Source organism: Crocodylus siamensis, chromosome 2 (genome assembly GCF_052110815.1).
Source record: "Crocodylus siamensis isolate JL-2025a chromosome 2, ASM5211081v1, whole genome shotgun sequence".
Taxonomy (NCBI): domain Eukaryota; kingdom Metazoa; phylum Chordata; order Crocodylia; family Crocodylidae; genus Crocodylus; species Crocodylus siamensis.
Genome location: NC_143396.1, coordinates 266,597,810 through 266,615,778, shown reverse-complemented (window position 1 = coordinate 266,615,778; position 17,969 = coordinate 266,597,810). Strand labels below are relative to the sequence as shown.

Sequence of the window (17,969 nt, the reverse complement as noted above, 5' to 3'; positions counted from 1 at the left end):
AAAAGATTTGGGCCAAGATTTTCACTATTCATGTCTAACACTAGGCTCCTAGAACCTTATTTTGCCATCTAAACAAGTGGCCTCATTCTCAAAAGGGACAAGTGCCAAGGTGCTGAGCTCGTACTGTGAAGTCAAATAAAAAACACTGAATGCTCAGCACCCTTCAAAAGTCAGGTCACTTATTTTAGCACCCAAGTCCCTGTAAAAGACTTAGGCATGTAGAAATCAGGTGTTGCAATGCCTAAATTTTACACAACTAGCCTTCAAAGTGCAATCTAAAACCCAGAGCTTGGTGTTTATATAATGCCTGAAGAGAGTTAGGCAGCTCAGAAATGCAATTCAAACAACCCACATGTTCTGTCGAGGAGCTTCCTAAGGCTAACCAATAAGAACCACTTAGATAAGGAAGTGTCTTCAACCCCGATCCTTCTCTGAAGATTCAGCCCTTGAGTCATGGTTACAGGCAGGCTCCTCCATCCACTCGGGGATCTAGATAGAGCCTGGCATCTTCTGCTGTGGATAGGCACCTGTACATATGAATTGAAAAACTCTTTTCCTTTTAAAATGTTACTGGAGAATTTGGCTTCAACCACCTTTATGGCAGCCTAGTGGTTTCTTGCAAGAACTGATCTGATCATTATGTTATTATACCTAAAAGCTGGGCACATCCTCCACCTGCATTTAATTAAAGTGACCATGAATGATGTGCTTTGTGGTGAACTCAGTATTGTCCATGTATGTATCAGATACATACAATGTTCTGAGACCACCTACCACATCAGGTCCCTCAAGGGACTAAAACACAGACCCACCTAATCTATGCATTCCAGATGGGTGTAGGCATGAGATAGGTGCTAAAGTGCTTGGCTCAGCTATGATGGTGCCTCTAAGCATGTGTAGTGGCAAAATTATATACACCTAAGTAACCATACTGGCAAGCCTATAGGTTTTCAGGTGCCTAAGCAGCTAGACATGCTGGTGAGGGGCATCACCCTCTTGGACTTAGGCTGATTAATCTACACTGATTAACCCTCCTACTGAACCTATTAAGTTGTAAACGCATTTATGGAATTGGCCATCAGAAGCTTAAATCTCACTGAAAGTCAATGGGACTTAAGGTTTTAAATGCCAGATTTAGGCTCTTATGGTTGCAGAGAGATACATATTGGAATTTTCAGAAGTAAGCCCCATGGAAATGACTAGAAACTAGAAACTTAGCTGCTTTTGAAAATACCACTGGGTATCCATCTGCACCATAAGCCACCTAAATACCACTGAAAATCTTAACCTAAACCACTTAGGCACTTGGACAATTTTACCCTGGATCCTGAGTCTCCTGCCTCCTAATTCTGTGTACTAAACATTAAATTACACTATCTTCTCAAAAAAATAAAAATGCAAAAAGCCCCATCTATTTATGATGCAAAGGCAAAAATGCCATCTGTGATGGAATGGATGTAAGTATGCAGGATAGCCCAGTGTGTCTGGTCACATGTATACAGTAGAAAAAGAGAAAAAGCTGGTTGAAATATAAGAGAAACTCCATACAAAGCCAACTGACTGCATCTCTTCCTACATTTGCTTACATAAGGTTTGCCTTGTTTTGCATTTCAAAGCAATTCTTTCAGGTGCTTATAACTGCACCTTGAGATAGTCAAATATAATGGTGGCTGGGACTATGCACTAGGAAATGACAATGCACATTTACTGTGCTAGAATACCCTATATTGTGTACCATCTACTTCACCAAAAGAATCTAGTAGCTCACAATGAAGATGCAGTGTTTCTTCTTTAAAGCATTGGAAAAAAAGGTAGCATATTTGCCTTCCTTTCCAACTTTGATAACTAATCTTCAAAAGCTTAATTGACCATAGCTTCTCACTGGCCCTATTAGTGCTGTATTTATGAGTATCAAGTAAGGCTTCAACCTAGATTAGAAACTCTACCTCCTCCAGAATTCATTAACATTGACAGCAGGGAGCTGCAGTCTTGGAATTAATGCAAATGGAAAGCTTGATTTGCCACTTTGCTAAAGTGGAGTTCAGACATAATGGAGAGGAAGGGCCTGCAGAGAAGCAGTTGAAGTTCCCTCATTCTCTGTTACCAAGACCCTGCATAAATTAGAGCTAACTACTCAACAGCTGTAAGTTAGTAGAGAATCAGGTGTAGGTGAGCTGTTTCATCACTTCCACCACCCTCTGTCATGTCCATGACTTGCTCCCCTCATGTACACCTTCCTTCTTTTTGTGCTAGGTATTGGTAGCATAGGAGGTAGTAGAAGAATCATCTCCACCAGCTCTCTGCTAACAAAAAATTCAGATGCTCCACTGTCCATCTTTGGCCATTTTTCATTTCTACAACAGGACAAAGTGACTCTTAGTGAATCAGAAACTCTGGTTCACAATACTCCAGAGCACGAAGACTGGTCCTATCCCACTGTTTGGATGATGTGTCAGAGTAAGTATTATGTGAATATTATATTATATGAATATTATAAACCTGGCAGCATAATCCCTTGCAGTGGGAAACTTCGATTGGGTGCATGATACCTCTAAACATTTTTTGATCAAGTCTCTGTGTCTTGCAGCACCATTTATGCTCCTTATGATAGCTCTACAGGATCCTGCTGCTGTTTAATTTTGGCATTTCATTGTTCTGGAGAAGAAGTTTTCTTCTACCTACCAGCAATATCCAGACAAAGAGCATAAGCCATGGGGGCCCTCATCTCTCTAATCTAGATGGTGCAGAACAGAGTCCAGGCTCAACTGCTCCCTCATTTTGAGCTCTGTAACAGCAGTGCAGCCCCTTTAAGGACAGAGTTTCTAGAGCCTGGCCAGCTGACAGAGCAGGGATTAAAGGACAGCCCTGTAGTCAGGCCAGCTGACTAGGACCTCACCTGACCAGGAGAGGGCTCAGGTAACAACTGTAGTCAGGCCAGCTGACTAGGACCTCACCTGACCAGGAGAGGGCTCAGGTAACAACTGTAGTCAGGCCAGCTGACTAGGACCTCACCTGACCAGGAGAGGGCTCAGGTAACAACAACTGTAGTCAGGCCAGCGACTAGGACCTCACCTGACCAGGAGAGGGCTCAGGTAACAACTGTAGTCAGGCCAGCTGACTAGGACCTCACCTGACCAGGAGAGGGCTCAGGTAACAACTGTAGTCAGGCCAGCTGACTAGGACCTCACCTGACCAGGAGAGGGCTCAGGTAACAACAACTGTAGTCAGGCCAGCGACTAGGACCTCACCTGACCAGGAGAGGGCTCAGGTAACAACTGTAGTCAGGCCAGCTGGCTAGGACCTCACCTGACCAGGAGAGGGCTCAGGTAACAACAACTGTAGTCAGGCCAGCGACTAGGACCTCACCTGACCAGGAGAGGGCTCAGGTAACAACTGTAGTCAGGCCAGCTGACTAGGACCTCACCTGACCAGGAGAGGGCTCAGGTAACAACAACTGTAGTCAGGCCAGCGACTAGGACCTCACCTGACCAGGAGAGGGCTCAGGTAACAACTGTAGTCAGGCCAGCTGGCTAGGACCTCACCTGACCAGGAGAGGGCTCAGGTAACAACAATATAAACACCGCCCCCCTTTGAGTCAGCCCTGACAGTTGTAGAGTTCCAGAATCTCCAAGGAGGCTGGAAGACAGCATCTCTACAGGCCAGGGAACAAGGAGTGACCCAGAGAGAGAGACTTGGTAAGCAGGCAAGTAGCTTCATTTTTTTTATGTTAAGACCAGTAGCTTGGCTTTGGGACTAGAGGGGTGGTCTGGAGGTCCCATTAGTGTCCTAGGGGCCTGTGCTTGTCTTGGGCCCCATTGGGGGCAGGTTCAAGGCAGAGCAAGGGCTGGGGCCCAGAAGCCAGGCCTAGAGCAGTGGGTCTGGTCTGTAGAACCAGCCAGAGTAGAGGGCCGATGCTGGGAAAGCTAAAATCCCAACATAAAGGAAGGGCCTGGAGTGGCCTGGACATGAAGGGACAAGCATCCCACCTGACTGGTGACTCAAATCTGCATGATGTAGGAAAGGTATGGAGCTATGCAATTAGTCCCTAAGGCAAGGAACCACCACCTCCAGGTGTTCCTTAGAACAAGACCAGGTCTAGGAAGCCCTGGGGCAGCCTCCATTTTATAACTATAAGGGACATCAAGATGTGGCGGGTGAGTGAAGGGGAGACTGTTCCCTTAGTAAGCAGGGTAAAAAGGGGAATTTTGTGGGCCTCCAAGGGCTTGCAGCCACCCTTGGAGATAAAGCATCCTGTTACAAGTTGCCTTTCAGCTATACAACAGCAACCATAAAGTGATACAACTTCAGAACCATACTACCACCCCATACTGCATAGTGCTACATGGCGCACTACTTTCCCTTTTCCCCAAGAAATGAGGTTCAGCTCCCTCAGACATGGACTACCTTGAGAGTCAACTCATAAACCATCAGGACATTTTATATAAGATATGTCTACACAGCAATCAGAGGTATGATAACAGTACCTATATATATATATATATCTATATATAACTAAGCTAGCTTGCTCTGCTACCAGTAGCAGTGTAGCCATATAGATGGCGCCTCAGCATGGACCCACCCAGGACCCTGGCTACCTACTTGAGTAGCTAGCCACACTGAAGTCTCCACTGCCAAAGCTTTATTTTTGCTAGTACTTGAGCTAGGTAAATTTAAAGTTAAGTCAGTTATACCTGCCCATGCTGCAATCTACCACTGCTTGCATGTAGACATAACATCAGTTGTCCTGGTTGCAATTCCAATGCATAAAAATCTTCCTTTCATCATAAAAGAGGAGTCTGAAGTTACCTTCCTACAGACTGCATGATATCCAGAAGCAAAGGAGCAGCTAAGTCTGGACTCAGATGAATGAAGGTTGAGAGTACAACTATGGCCAGACCTAGTGTCTCTTCATCATACTCTTCAAGGATAGCCCCACAATCATGGCATCTGCAAGGAAAATTATTAAAAATGAGTATTATTAGTTCAACAGTTAACTAGGGCAATTCATGCAACGTGATGTTATTTATGGCAATGAAAATGGATGACTACTTTGAATCCTGCATACAAACAACTTCACTAGCCACACAGACTGGCAATGTTAAGCTGTGGGCAGTTATTCTACTTTGCCCTTTGGGTCAGTCAGTAATCTTCCCTACACATGCTTCCCCCCCCCGTGGCTATAAGTATGTGAGATAAAATAAAAGGGTTTGAGGGGAGCAGGGGAAGCAGGTCAAGAAAGATTCTCTTCGTTTCTAGAAAAGTCTCTTTCTGCTCCAAACCAATCTTGCAGCTGGATTGCAGCTCCCTCCTCCAAAGCTAAGCGATTACTTTGAAAGCTCTGTGATGTCAAATCATAAGGGAGATGTCAGATGCAAATAAGATGAGGCAGGAATTCACAATCATATAAAACAGAAAAACTAATCTAGGAAATGATCTATTTTAGCCCAATAGGGAGGCTGAGTTAATTTGATCAATCAATTGTTAATAACTCCAACAGATTTTAACTTAATGGTTAAAAGCAATTTTCCTCCCTTTGCTATGCAACAGGCTGAGGAGATGACAGCAAAGTCATGAAAATTGAGCTCCTGGTCTGAGGGTTAATACTTGATGCCAAAGTTGTTGGAATAAGACCAAAGAGAAGCTTATTTTATGCAATCTCAAAGGACACTTAGGTTTTACACAAAACAACTGCTAGTTCTACCCAGGACTCACCCAACAGCCCTGCTTTTCCTGAGTAATGATCTTAGTTATTAGATTTTTATGCTGCCCTTTCCAAGAAGGCTCAGTGCAGCTTACAATGAAAAAACAGAAACATTATAAAAACAGAACAAAATAGATACAGCAAAACAAACTCTTTTAACCACCCCCAGCCTAAAATTCAAAAACAGTCCACTCCAAGCTACCCCACTCTGACCAAACCTCTGACAAAACCCAACCCAACCTTGCTCTGCAACCCACATTTATTACCTCTGTTAAAAAAAAAACAAAAAACAACCTCATATTCCCTCCAATTCCTACTTCCTCGCATCACACACAGAAGAGTCCTCCCACCCGCTTACTGTCCCTCCCAAGCCCTTTCCTCCTTCTCTCAAAAGAAGGCCATAGCTGTCCCCAGATCAATTTGTTATCCACTTGCCTCCAAGGAAACACACTGTTCATTAAAAACAAAACAAAAGCAAACATGTTCCTTTTCCCTGCCTCTGTCTTTTGGCAAAGGGTATCCTTGAGCATTACCTACCATGGGCACCTGCACCAATACAGCTTGCAGTCCCTTTTAGGCTAGGGATAGAAGTTACACATAAACTGGTTTAAGTGATCAGAAACTGATATAAACCTGTAACAGAACAGAAGCTCAGTACACATAAACCAGTTTCAAAATGGCTGAAACTGGTTTAAGATAAACTTGGTTGAATGTACTATCAGACTTAACTGAATTGGGTCAAACCGGTTTATGAAACTTCTGTCCCAGACCTGGGCTGGGCTGTGCTGTCTGCTCCAGAGAGCAGGGCTGGCCCTGCCCCTCTGCTCCCTAGCTGAAGCAGTGAGGGCTGGCTGACATGGAGGGGGGGGGGGGGCGCAAGCCTGGCTGTGGATGCTGCCCATTCTGCAGGGGGAGACTGCCCCTCCTCAGGCAAACCCGAGCTGGGGTCTGGTGCCAGGGAGGGGGGGGGTTAAGCACCCCTTCCTTTGCTCAAACTTACTGCTGGCTGCGACTGTGGACTACAGATCTCAGAGGCACCTTGGAAACAAGAAAAGGAAGTGATGAGCAACTCTGCAGAATCCTGCTGCTGTAATTCTGGACAGCAAATCCCAGAGACCTCGGGGGCAGCAGGAAAAAGAAGTGATTACACAGCCAGAGAGCTGTGTTTATTTAGTGTTCAGTATTATTTCATCTATTTATATAACCAAATTATCAAATCCACAGAACCGTAGATAAGTCAAACTGGAAATGTACAGATTCACATCCAGATTATCATAAGGCTAAATATATGGAGTTTAAGACCAAACCAAAAATAAACATTCACAATTACAAGGGAAGAAAAACAGCCACCGAGGCAAACCCCTGAAAACTCTGACCCAATGAAATTCCAAAACTTGGTACAGAAACCATTAGCCAACCCAGAGACCAAAGAATATAAGAATTAATGAGTCATTGCAAGAACCCCCTGACTCACCCCATAGAAACCACAGCACTGAGCACACACCTAACCTATCATGCACACAGCAGACAGTGATGTTCCAGAGTCTCATGGCATCAGATTTTCTTCCAGTTGGGATTTTTTCCAAATCAGATCTAGAAAGCTAAATCCTACATGTTTTGGATCTGACCCATATCCCAATTGTTTGGGTGAATTCATATCTAGGGGGTTGGATATGATGAACTAGCACAAACAAATCTTTATAGCATAAACAGTCCTTTTAAGTAAGAACTTTTCCTATCTATTCACACTTTACTCTGTTTAAGCTACTTTAGGGCTAGAAAAGTTCCATGGAGCCAGTACTGTCAACATGATCTCATTTATATCAGTTATTCACTACTGTAGTAACTCAGCTAACATTGTGGTTGCTATAACACCAGGAACTAGAAAAGAATTAGGCAATACTTCTTTCTCTAAATGAAGTAAGGACCAAACTGATCAAATGAGCAAACTGTCATAAAATACTTCTGCTATTAATACTCACAGCTACCATTTTGAACCCATACACTCATGTTCTGTTATATTCACAGCACAAATGATTAGCAACACCGAAATTTTTATGTTAACAAAAATTATGTAGCAAAAAAAGATCATTATAGAATGGCATTAGTTGAATTAAAGCAAATCAAAACATGCTTTATAGTTCCTTATCTGTTTGAAAAAAATCAAAATGTGCTTACTTGTCAGTCATCATAGTGGGCTGGTCATCAGTAAATTCTTCTGGTGCTGGCACAAACATGCTGACTATACTAGGTGCTGACAGCAAGCTGGATTTTGTGGCACCTTGAAGCCATTAAAAAGAGAAGCAGCATGTTAAATGGAAATCTGATGTGAAGTGTAGCATAGACACCCAGGGTGCATCCTCACATGCAGAGGCATGTGGTTGCTGTGACAAAAATAGCAGCGGCACAAGTCTGTGCCACCGCTTTTTGCTCCTGCACATACTCCTGCATGTGGGGTTGATGCAGGGCAAATTTCCCTGGGTGGAGTGAGGGAGGCTGGGGCTAGCACCTGTACTGGCCCCAGAAGCCTTACCTGGAGTCCTGGGGGCCTCCCAGAGCAACAGTGGCAGCAATCCAGCTGCTCAGAGCCTGGCCAGAAGCTGGTGAATGGCTGGCCAGACTCCCTTTCTGGTGGTGCACAATGCTCCTGCATGTGCCACGCTGCAATTTTAAGCAGCAGCGGGGAGGTTTGACACCCAGCACTCCAGTGTCAAAAAAAACACCAGGCTGCAAAGAAGCAGCATGTCAAATGGGTGCATGTGCACCATGTGCAGTTTGCAGTGCCACAAACAGCACATGCATGCTTGTGGGGACTCATTTAGAGGTTCATTAGTTGATATTTTCAAAGCTAGTGGTACTAAAAGAAACAAATTTAAGGTGGCGTCACTAATTCAGTTAAACCATATGGATTATACTCCCTCAGTTCATAGGGAAAGAGAATGGTCTAGTCCAGGGGTTCTCAGGTTGGCTGCCAGTTTGCGGCACGGTCAGCTGTCAGACCAGAAGTGGCCATGGACTGGCAAAATGTGGCCCCCCAGAGCCAGATAGAGAGACCATAGCTCCTTCTGCAGGGCCCATGGCAGCTCAGGGTTTGGCCGACCTTCCCACACAAGAGGTAGGGGTATCCTTATCTGTCTTCTGTCTGGAAATCCTGGCCACAGTCAACTGTGACTGCTGGGCTGTGGTTTGCCAGGCCGCAGCATAAAAACTTTGATAACCCCATGTCTAGTGATTAGCATAAGGCTGGGTGTTGGGAGATTTAGATTCTTCCTCATCTCTCCTCATAATTTCTACTTTTCATCAGTTACCCTATTTGTGTGATATGGACCATAATGTCTCACAAAGATCAACATCTTTGTCTTATCAAGACTTGAAAGTAGCTTTGAAATCACTGGAGAGGTGATATAGGAGTGCAGATGATTACTGGCATTATTTTCTGTTTGAAAGCTTCTAAAAGCAAGCTGTTCTTCTGCAGCTAATGTCATCGCCAGCAGGCATGACTATAGGGGTATGCAAACAGAACAATCACATATGGAGCTTCTTTGTCCATGACACTTCTCCTGTGCCCAAAGCCTGGAGGATGGGAACCAGGTCTTGGTTTAATAGGCAAGATTGCAAATGGCATAACCTTGTTACTGAGAAGACAGAGTATCCCAGCTGGCATTCTTCAGACTGGGCCACTACATTGTAACATGGCATACCAGTACCTCCGTGAAACTGTTAACTTGTCCTCCAGAATCTCAACTTAAGTTAAAAAAAAATTAAAACTCTAATTATAAAATTACAACTCCAGCTGTTATTGTTGTACAGAAGTCTCAAAAATATGAACTTGATGTAACCAATGCAATTAAAATTCTCTAGAAACTCAGAGCCAATAGCTCTGAGAGGTGTGAACTGTCCCATTAATCCAATGGCCACATCCAGAAGGTACCTTCTGATGAGTATTTGAATCTCAGGACTTTGATCCCAAAAGCCTGCAGAAATGGACAATTTTCTTGCAATTTCCCAGTTGGTCTAATAAAAGGTATCATTTTGGAACCAAGAGTTCTAGTTTTTTGTATGTTTTCTTGTCTCAGACCAACATGGCTACCAAGTACACCCCTAATATCATTGACTTGCATTTCTCAGATAGAACAAAATGGTACAGCTATATATTTTTCCAATCTGTACTATAAGCAAAGTCTCATTTAGGTGTCCAAGTAGGTGTCATTTATGAGTTGATACCTCTTCTTCCCCATCAAACCATTAACCCCAAGTAAGGGGAGACAAGCTCAAGGAGCCCAATGGAGCTTGGATGAGGGATACAATCATTTTTATTTTGGAAAAGTGAGAAGAATTGCAGGAGACTAATGTTGTTACAAAAGTTGGTTTTTAGTTACCTCAAAATCAAAAGAAAAACATACAATCCATGTAAGAAAGGACGTGTCAGTAAGGAAATACACCAAGGAGTAGCAGGAACACAGAGACAAAATCAGGAACACAAAGGCAAAAAATAACAACTGGCAACAGTTGTTGCTAAGACAAAAAGAGAGAGTTCTACAAATGTATGACAGAAAATAAAGACCAGGGAAACTATGGGTCTATTGCTCAGTGGGGATACAAATAGAAGACACAAGGCAGAGCTCCTTAATAATTACTTTGCCTCATTCTTCACAGAAAAATTAACTGTAACTAGACAGCTAACAAAAACTAATAGAAGCAAAGAAGGGGAAGAGCTTCAGTTTATCAGTGAGCTTTGCAAAATATAAATGAATTTAAGGAAGTTAAATTCATTTATAATAAACAGAAAGATTTGGTACAATCACAGAATTATGAAGTAATTGGGATTATGAAGACATGGTGGGATAGTTCCCATAACTGGAGTAGTCACAGATGGATATAGCTTGTTCAGGAAAGATGGACAGATAAAAAAGGAGAAGGTGTTGCCCTATATAAAAAGGCAATGTACACATGTTCAGAAGTGCAGCATGAAATGGAAGATAGACCTTTTGAAGGCTTTGGGGTAAAGGTCAAAGGGCAGAGCTGCAGTGGGTATGTCAGGGTAGGTTTCTGCTACAGACCTTCAACCCAGGAGGAGGAGGTGGATAAGGCCTTCTTTAAACAAGTGACAAAAGCTTTCAAATTGCAGGCCTTGAGTCTCATGGGGCACTTTAATTATCAGGGCATCTGCTGGGACACAGCAGAGCCCAAGCAGTCCAGGAAGTTTCTGGAGTGTGTTGGGGATAACTTTTTGATTCAGATAGCTAGAGAGACCAATAGGAGGGGAAGCTCTTCTTTACTTACTGCTCACAAACAGGGAGGAATTGGTTGAGAATGTAAAGTTGAAAGGTAACTTGAGTGACAGTGGGTGCATCTACATACGTGCTTTGTTAACTAATTAGCTCTTCAGTAAAGTGTCACAGTTTATGTGTGCACCAGTATTAGGTCACAGTAAATTAATTAAACTCAGAGACAGTAGTGTCCTACAGTGGAGTAGTTTACTCCACCAAAATACACATGTAGATGGTGACAGGGCTAGCTGGGGCACATAGCCCCACACTTTAGCACCCTCATGCCCTAGCCAGTCCCTCTGCCACCACCTGGAGCCCAGGGCTGACCCTTCAGGCCCCATGCCAGCCCAGGGCTGCTCCACCCTGGCTCAAAGTGCTGTTGTCCCTGGCGCATGTGTACATGATGCACCTGGAAGCAGCTTTCTCTGGTGTAAACTTTCTCAGAGGTCAGGAAAACAGATCTTATGATGACAGGCTGAGAGACATGGGACTCTTTAGCCTGGAAAAGTGTAGGCTCAGGGGTGATCTGATGGCCACCTATAAGTTTATCAGGGGTGACCACCAGGATCTGGGGGAACATTTGTTCACCAGAGCGCCCCAAGGGATGACTAGGTCGAACGGTCACAAACTCCTGCAAGACCGTTTCAGGCTGGACATAAGGAAGAATTTCTTTACTGTCCAAGCCCCCAGGTCTGGAACAGTCTGCCAATGGAGGTGGTTCAAGCACCTACATTGAACACCTTCAAGAGTAAATTGGATGCTTATCTTGCTGCGATCCTATGACCCCAGCTGACTTCCTGCCCTTTGGGCAGGGGGCTGGACTCGATGATCTCCCGAGGTCCCTTCCAGCCCTGATGTCTATGAAATCTATGAAATCTATGAAACTATGCCAGAGTTTATCATGTTGCCTTAATGGTATATGTAGATGCACCCAGTGACCATGAAGGGATAGAGTTCAAGATCCTAAGGGAAGGAAGAAAGGAGAGTACCAGAATAACTGGACTTCAGAAGAACACACTTTAACAAACCTGGTGGGCAAGATCCCTTAGAAGGCAAGTCTGAGGGGGAAAGGAAGAGCTGGCTATATTTTAAAGAGGCCCTTCTAAGGGCACAGGAGCAAGCTATACCAATGAGGTGGAAGAACTGGAAGTGCAGTAGGAGACCAGCCTGGCTAGACCACAATCTCTTCAATGAGTTGAAACTCAAGAAGGAATCCTATAAAAAGTGGAAACTTGGTCACAGTACTTGGGAATAGAATACGAGTATCACACGGGCATTCAGGAAGAAAATTAGGAAGACCAAGGTACAGTTTGAGATGCACCTGGCAAGAGAAATAAAAGGCAATAAAAAGGGATTCTATAAGTACGTCAAAAATAAAAGGAAGACGAGAGATTCTATAAGTTCCTTTTGGAATGTGGAAAGCAATCTAGTCACAGACAATGCAGAGAAGGCTGAAGTATTTAATGATTTTTTTTTACTTCAGTTTTTACAAGTAGGGTCAGCAACCAGATGACAAATGCAGTTGGCAGCAGAGATAGAGAAGGAGAGAAGCAGCCTAGAGTAATGGCAGAGCAGGTTAGGGATTACTTAGAGAAGCTAGGTGCTTTCAAGTTGACAGGGCCAGACAGGATGTACCTGAGGATACTGGAGGAATTGGTTGAGGGAATTTCAGAACCATTGGCTATCCTCTCTGAAAACTCATGGAGGCTGGGTGAGGTCCCAAATGACTAGAAAAGGGCAAATATAGTGCCTATCTGTAGGAACGGGGAAAAGGAGGATCTGGGGAACTACAGACCAATCAGCCTGACCTCTACACCTGAAAAGATCATAGAGCAGGTTCTCAAGGTATCCACTGTGTAGCACTTAAAGGAGAACAAAATGATCAGGAAAAGTCGGCATGGATTCACCAAGAGCAAGTCATGCCTAACCAGTCTGATCTCCTTCTATGATAAAGTGACAGCCTCTGTGGATAAGAGAGCAGCAGATATGGTATACAAGCTCTTAATGAGCAGTCCCCAGCTCCAGTAATTCAGATTTATGGTGAGACTCTGGAGAAAGTTGAGTATTTCCTATACCTTGGAAGCCATCTCTTGTAGAAGCCTGACAGTAATGAAGAAATCCAACACTGCCTTAAAAGTACAAGTACAGCCTTCAGGCACCTGAGGAAATAGGTGTTTGAAGATTGTGACATCAAATCCAAAATCAAGCTCACGGTTTATCAAGCAGTCGTGATCCCATCCACTGTATGGAGCTGAGATGTGTACAAAATACAGGAGACAGACAGATCCTTTGAATCCAGTGGGAAGACAGATGCACCAACATTAGCGCCTTCAACCATTGAGACGATGATGATCTGACATCGTGGGTCAGCCATGTCAGATGTCTGACTCCAGACTCCCAAAATAAGTTTTATTCTCCCAGTTCAGTCAAATCATACACTAAGAGGGCAGAGAAAATGCATCAAGGACATCCTCAAGGCAGCTTGAAAAAAATATATCAACATCAATTCATAGACTATCACCCAGGACTGCTCCAAATGTAGTAAGAGTCTGCTTCAAGAATTCCAGTAGTATGAAATCTTATGATGACAACAAGAGATGAAAAAGCAGGCATGGCAGAAACAGTGTCACGGACTGAATGAAGACTCTGGAGCCACCCACTCCTCATTGAAACATGTGCCTGAATTGCAGCAGTCTGTCGATCCCAGATTGGCCTTGTCAGCCATCCTCAGACCCACAGATAAAGCAATTGTGGAAGATAATCATCCTCGACTGTGAAGGATTGCTGATGATAACTTGACATTAGTAAGTCTTTTGAAACTGCATGCCACAACATTCTTATTAGTAAGCTAAGGAAATACATATTAGATGAAACTACTGTAAGATGGATACATAGCTGGTTGGACCATCATACTCAGTGGAAGTGTCTATACATTCATTAATGTGCTATAGTTACTGCACATTTAGTTTAGTACTGCCTTAATGAAGTACTAACTGAATGTGCAATAACTAAAACTATATTTACTGCGCAGTAACACCGGTGCATGGTTTTTTCCCTGATGATTACTGTACAGTAGCTTATTAGCATGGTTTTTGACTAGCACGCTACTGCACAGTGTTGTTAGGTTACCACGCAGTAAGCGTCTCATGTAGACATGCCTAGGGAGTGGTCTTCTATGTCTAGTTGAAAGCAAGTATCAACTTGGATTCACCAGAGATTTGTCCTGGGTCTGATATTGTTCAACATCTTTGTTAATGATCTGGATGATGGGATCAAGTGCACACTTAGCAAATTTGTGGGTGGCACCAAATTGGGTGGAACTGTGGACACTGTGGAGGGAAGGGCTAAGATCCAGAATGGATATACAGGAGAAATAGTTTGCAATCAATGAGATGAGATCCAACAAGAACAAGTACAGGGTCCTGCACTTGGGACAGAATAATCTCATGTACGAATACAGACTGGGGATTGACTGGCTAGGCTACAGTATTGCAAAGGACCTGGGGGTTACAGTGGACCATAAGCTGAATATGAGCCAACAGTGTGCTCTTTTTACAGAAAAAGCCAACAGCATCCTGGCTGGTACTAACAGGAGTGTCACTTGCAAATCAAAGGAAAAGATTCTTCCACTCTATTCAGCACTGGTGAGGCCTCACCTGGAGTACTGTGTCCATTTTGGGGTCCCACACTTCAAGAAGGATGTGCACAGTTTGGAAAGAGTCCAGCACAGAGCAACAAAAATTATCAGGGGCCTAGGAGGCAAGACTTGTGAGGCAAGCCTGAAAGAACTAGGGTTATTTAACCTAGAGAGCAGAAGACTGGAAGAGGATTTGATAATGGTATTCAAATACCTGAAGGGAGGTTATAGAGAAGTGGAGATGGGCTTTTCTCTACGGGTGTAAGGGATAGGACTAAAAGGAACAGTCTCAAGCTGTAGCAGAGGAAATTTAGGTGGAACTTTAGGAGATTAGGAGGAACTTTCTGACTGAGAGTGATCAGGCATTGGAACTGGATACCTAGAGAAGTTGTGGATTCTCTGTGCTAGCAAACTTTCAGAAGCAGGTTAAACAGACACTTGGCTGAGATGATTTAGTCAGGGATGATCCTGCATTGAGCAGGGGGCTGGATTACATGGCCTTCTGAAGTCCCTTCTTTCCTATGATCTTAAGTCAGCAGGGCCTGATGTTACTGATCCCAGGATCTGGAAAGAAGTAGCTGAAAAAAACAGAGCCATTGGCAATAATATCTGGAAAGTTGAGGATGACAAATTAGGTTCCTGAGGGCACAGACCAGTGTGCCTGGTTTAATTACCTGCAAAATTAATAAAGCAAATAATTTAAGAATCAATTTGTAAACACATGGAGATGCAAAGTGTGCGGCTCCAAATCTGCTGTTGCGAAGGCAAGTTCAGTGTCTACTCTCAGACCAAATGATCTACATAAGATCCCACTGATATGTGGATTCACAACATGGGGAAGGTGCTGAGTGCTGCTGACATGAAAAAAAGAAAATTTACAAACAACTATTTTGTTAAGTGTGACCGGAAACTTTCTTTTCCACACTATCATATTTGATTAGTGGTGCCTTTAAGCTTTCACTAGATGCATCAGAAGTTTTACACAGTCCTTGCAGCCCTTCAGTGGTATGGGAAACTTCAGAATTCAGGAAATATGAATGTTTGCATATGTCTAGCTAGTTTTTGCCTTCCTTTTTATCATTGCTCTGGAAGTTATACTGATGCCATCTCTAGCTGCAGATTATACTTCAGTGTGACGATGTTAAAAGTAGACATAACCATGGCTACTTAAAAGGAACATGGTTCAGCTGCTAATAAAAAATACTTCTCAGTGATCTTGTGCCAAACAGCAAGAAAAGATGCAATTCAGTCTAAAGAAGGGTTAATTCAGTACTCTTTGCAGAACTGTAAAGAAGCCCGAATAGTTTTGCATGTCAGAATAGAGAATTCCAAAAGTTGGGAATAAAGACTCAGTGACTTAGGTAATGGGAACCTTTCATTTCCAAGTCATCAGTTCAAGTTTAGCCAAGGTAGATATTCATAAAAAAACATTAACACACTGAACTAACCTCTTATTCTTAGTGGTGGTCCCTCCAGGTCAGGGTTTAGGCAAACAGGGACATTGCAAAGCCGCTTCCCATGCTGTATCTGTTCTGTGGATAAATACATGACTTCAGTCTCTGGTACTATTAATCTGGCACCTGTTACCAACACCACTAATTCACTCAAACTTATAAAACAACATTAAAACACGTGCACAACAGCAAGAAAAAAGAGGGTTAACTTTCTGAGTATGAAAAGAGAAAGAAAAGAAAAGAAGAAGGAAAAAGAAATCTGTAGAGGAAGCAGGGCACAGATTCAGCAGTATCAAAAGAAGCCTTTTAGGATAGCTCAGAGTCAAGATCATTTGATAAGGAAAGAATGCCTAATTACAAAGATGCAGAAAGAAATGAAAGATGTTAAGAACCACAGAGAATGGAAGATAATGTCTAAGGATGCCAAGGGATTGGTAGTTCAAGGAAAAGATTGTGCTGGTATAAGAAAGACACACAATGAGTTTATTTTGTAGAGAAACAGTTTGGAAAAGAGCATTTTGAAATGAGAGATGAATAAAGATAGGTACAGTATAGCAGTCAGTTTATCAGGATCAATGCAGACAACATAAAGCATCCATAAAGTAACCTACTGTCATCTGCTTGCAATATCATGATTCTATTTCCTCATATCTGTACCTGAGAACCCTCTAATGAAGAGCAGTTATATCAAATTTGTGGTATGTGAGACGCAGAGATGACATTCAACCACCCCTAGCATTTACACTAAAACATGTGTTAACTCTCAAACAATGATTTGATTCTGAAGTCCACAACTGAAATATGCTGGATGGTGCAAAAGTACTCTTGAAAATCAATGTTCAGTTAGCACCTTCACCCAATGGAGAAACTAACTCAAAGTGAGGTATGTTGGAGAAAAGTAATAAATATTGAAAAGAAGCCTTGTGGTCACAACTAAGAATGGTAAGGCAGAGCTCCATGAAGATATAGTGATTAGAATACTGACTTGAAAGATAGACTGCATAGCTCATATGAGATGAAAGTTCCAAAATACTAGTTTAGAAACTAAGGTTTTTGTACCAGTGATGACTTCGGAAAGGTCTACAGGAGAAAACTTACTTGATATGTTCATGGACATTTTTCACTGACAAATTCTGTGCTTGATGAATCAAGACCAAAGTTATGAGCAATACCCAGTGGAGGAATGTAGAAAGAGCAAGTCTGAGAACAGATGTTGTGCCTCAGAAACAAGTTTGGGACTGATGGGATTAAAGGTGAATATTGAATTAAGACCAATTTCTGAACTCAATGTTTCCGCTAACCTAGCAGTGGGGACACTGGACAAAGTGCTATGTTGAATGTAAATGTTTTAAATCCTGCCCCCTTTCCTTGGCACCTCCTGATTATCTTCTGAAGTCCCAGGAAGCATCTTGATATAATATTACTGCTATCATAGGATCACAGAGGTAGGAGGTTGGCAGAGATGACTTCTTAAAATCCATTCCAGCCCTATTTTCTATGATTCCATAACATTTTGTACCTAATTCAGTTTTCACTGTCTGCTTTACTTTTCACCATAAGTGGGAGGAAAAATGGAAACCCTAGGGCTAGATAGAGACATTCAAAAAGCCCAAGCTGGAATCTAAGTTATACAATTTTCTGTAAGCAATGTAGATTCGATGGGTAGTGAACAGAACACACACTGAAAATGAACATTTGCCCTTTGGTGGGGGGACAAATCTTAGACAGGGTTCCACCATTTTTAAACCAGTCTATGTGTGCCAAACTTTTGCTCTGCTATGGGTATAGACCAGTTTGTGTGATGAATTTCTGTTCTATTATGAAATATAAACTGGTTTCTCATCATTTGTCCTAAGCAAATGACAGAAGCAGAGTGAGGGTAAAAGCAGATAATGTATGTACCTGGC

General features: G+C 42.9%; 1 protein-coding gene across 4 annotated transcripts in view; it reads right to left on the bottom strand.

Annotated features, from left to right (window-relative positions):
* The window catches only part of UNC79 (unc-79 subunit of NALCN channel complex), a 189,973-nt gene that overhangs the window by 57,921 nt on the left and 114,083 nt on the right, over window positions 1-17,969 (bottom strand). For all 4 annotated transcript variants that reach the window (XM_090034994.1, XM_090034993.1, XM_090034995.1 and 1 more), the window contains 3 exons: window positions 16,057-16,140; window positions 7,880-7,982; window positions 4,807-4,947 (listed from right to left, as the gene is read on the bottom strand). In XM_090034994.1, coding sequence (XP_089891120.1) covers window positions 4,807-4,947; window positions 7,880-7,982; window positions 16,057-16,140 — 328 coding nt within the window. The remainder of the gene's footprint in view (window positions 1-4,806; window positions 4,948-7,879; window positions 7,983-16,056; window positions 16,141-17,969) is intronic.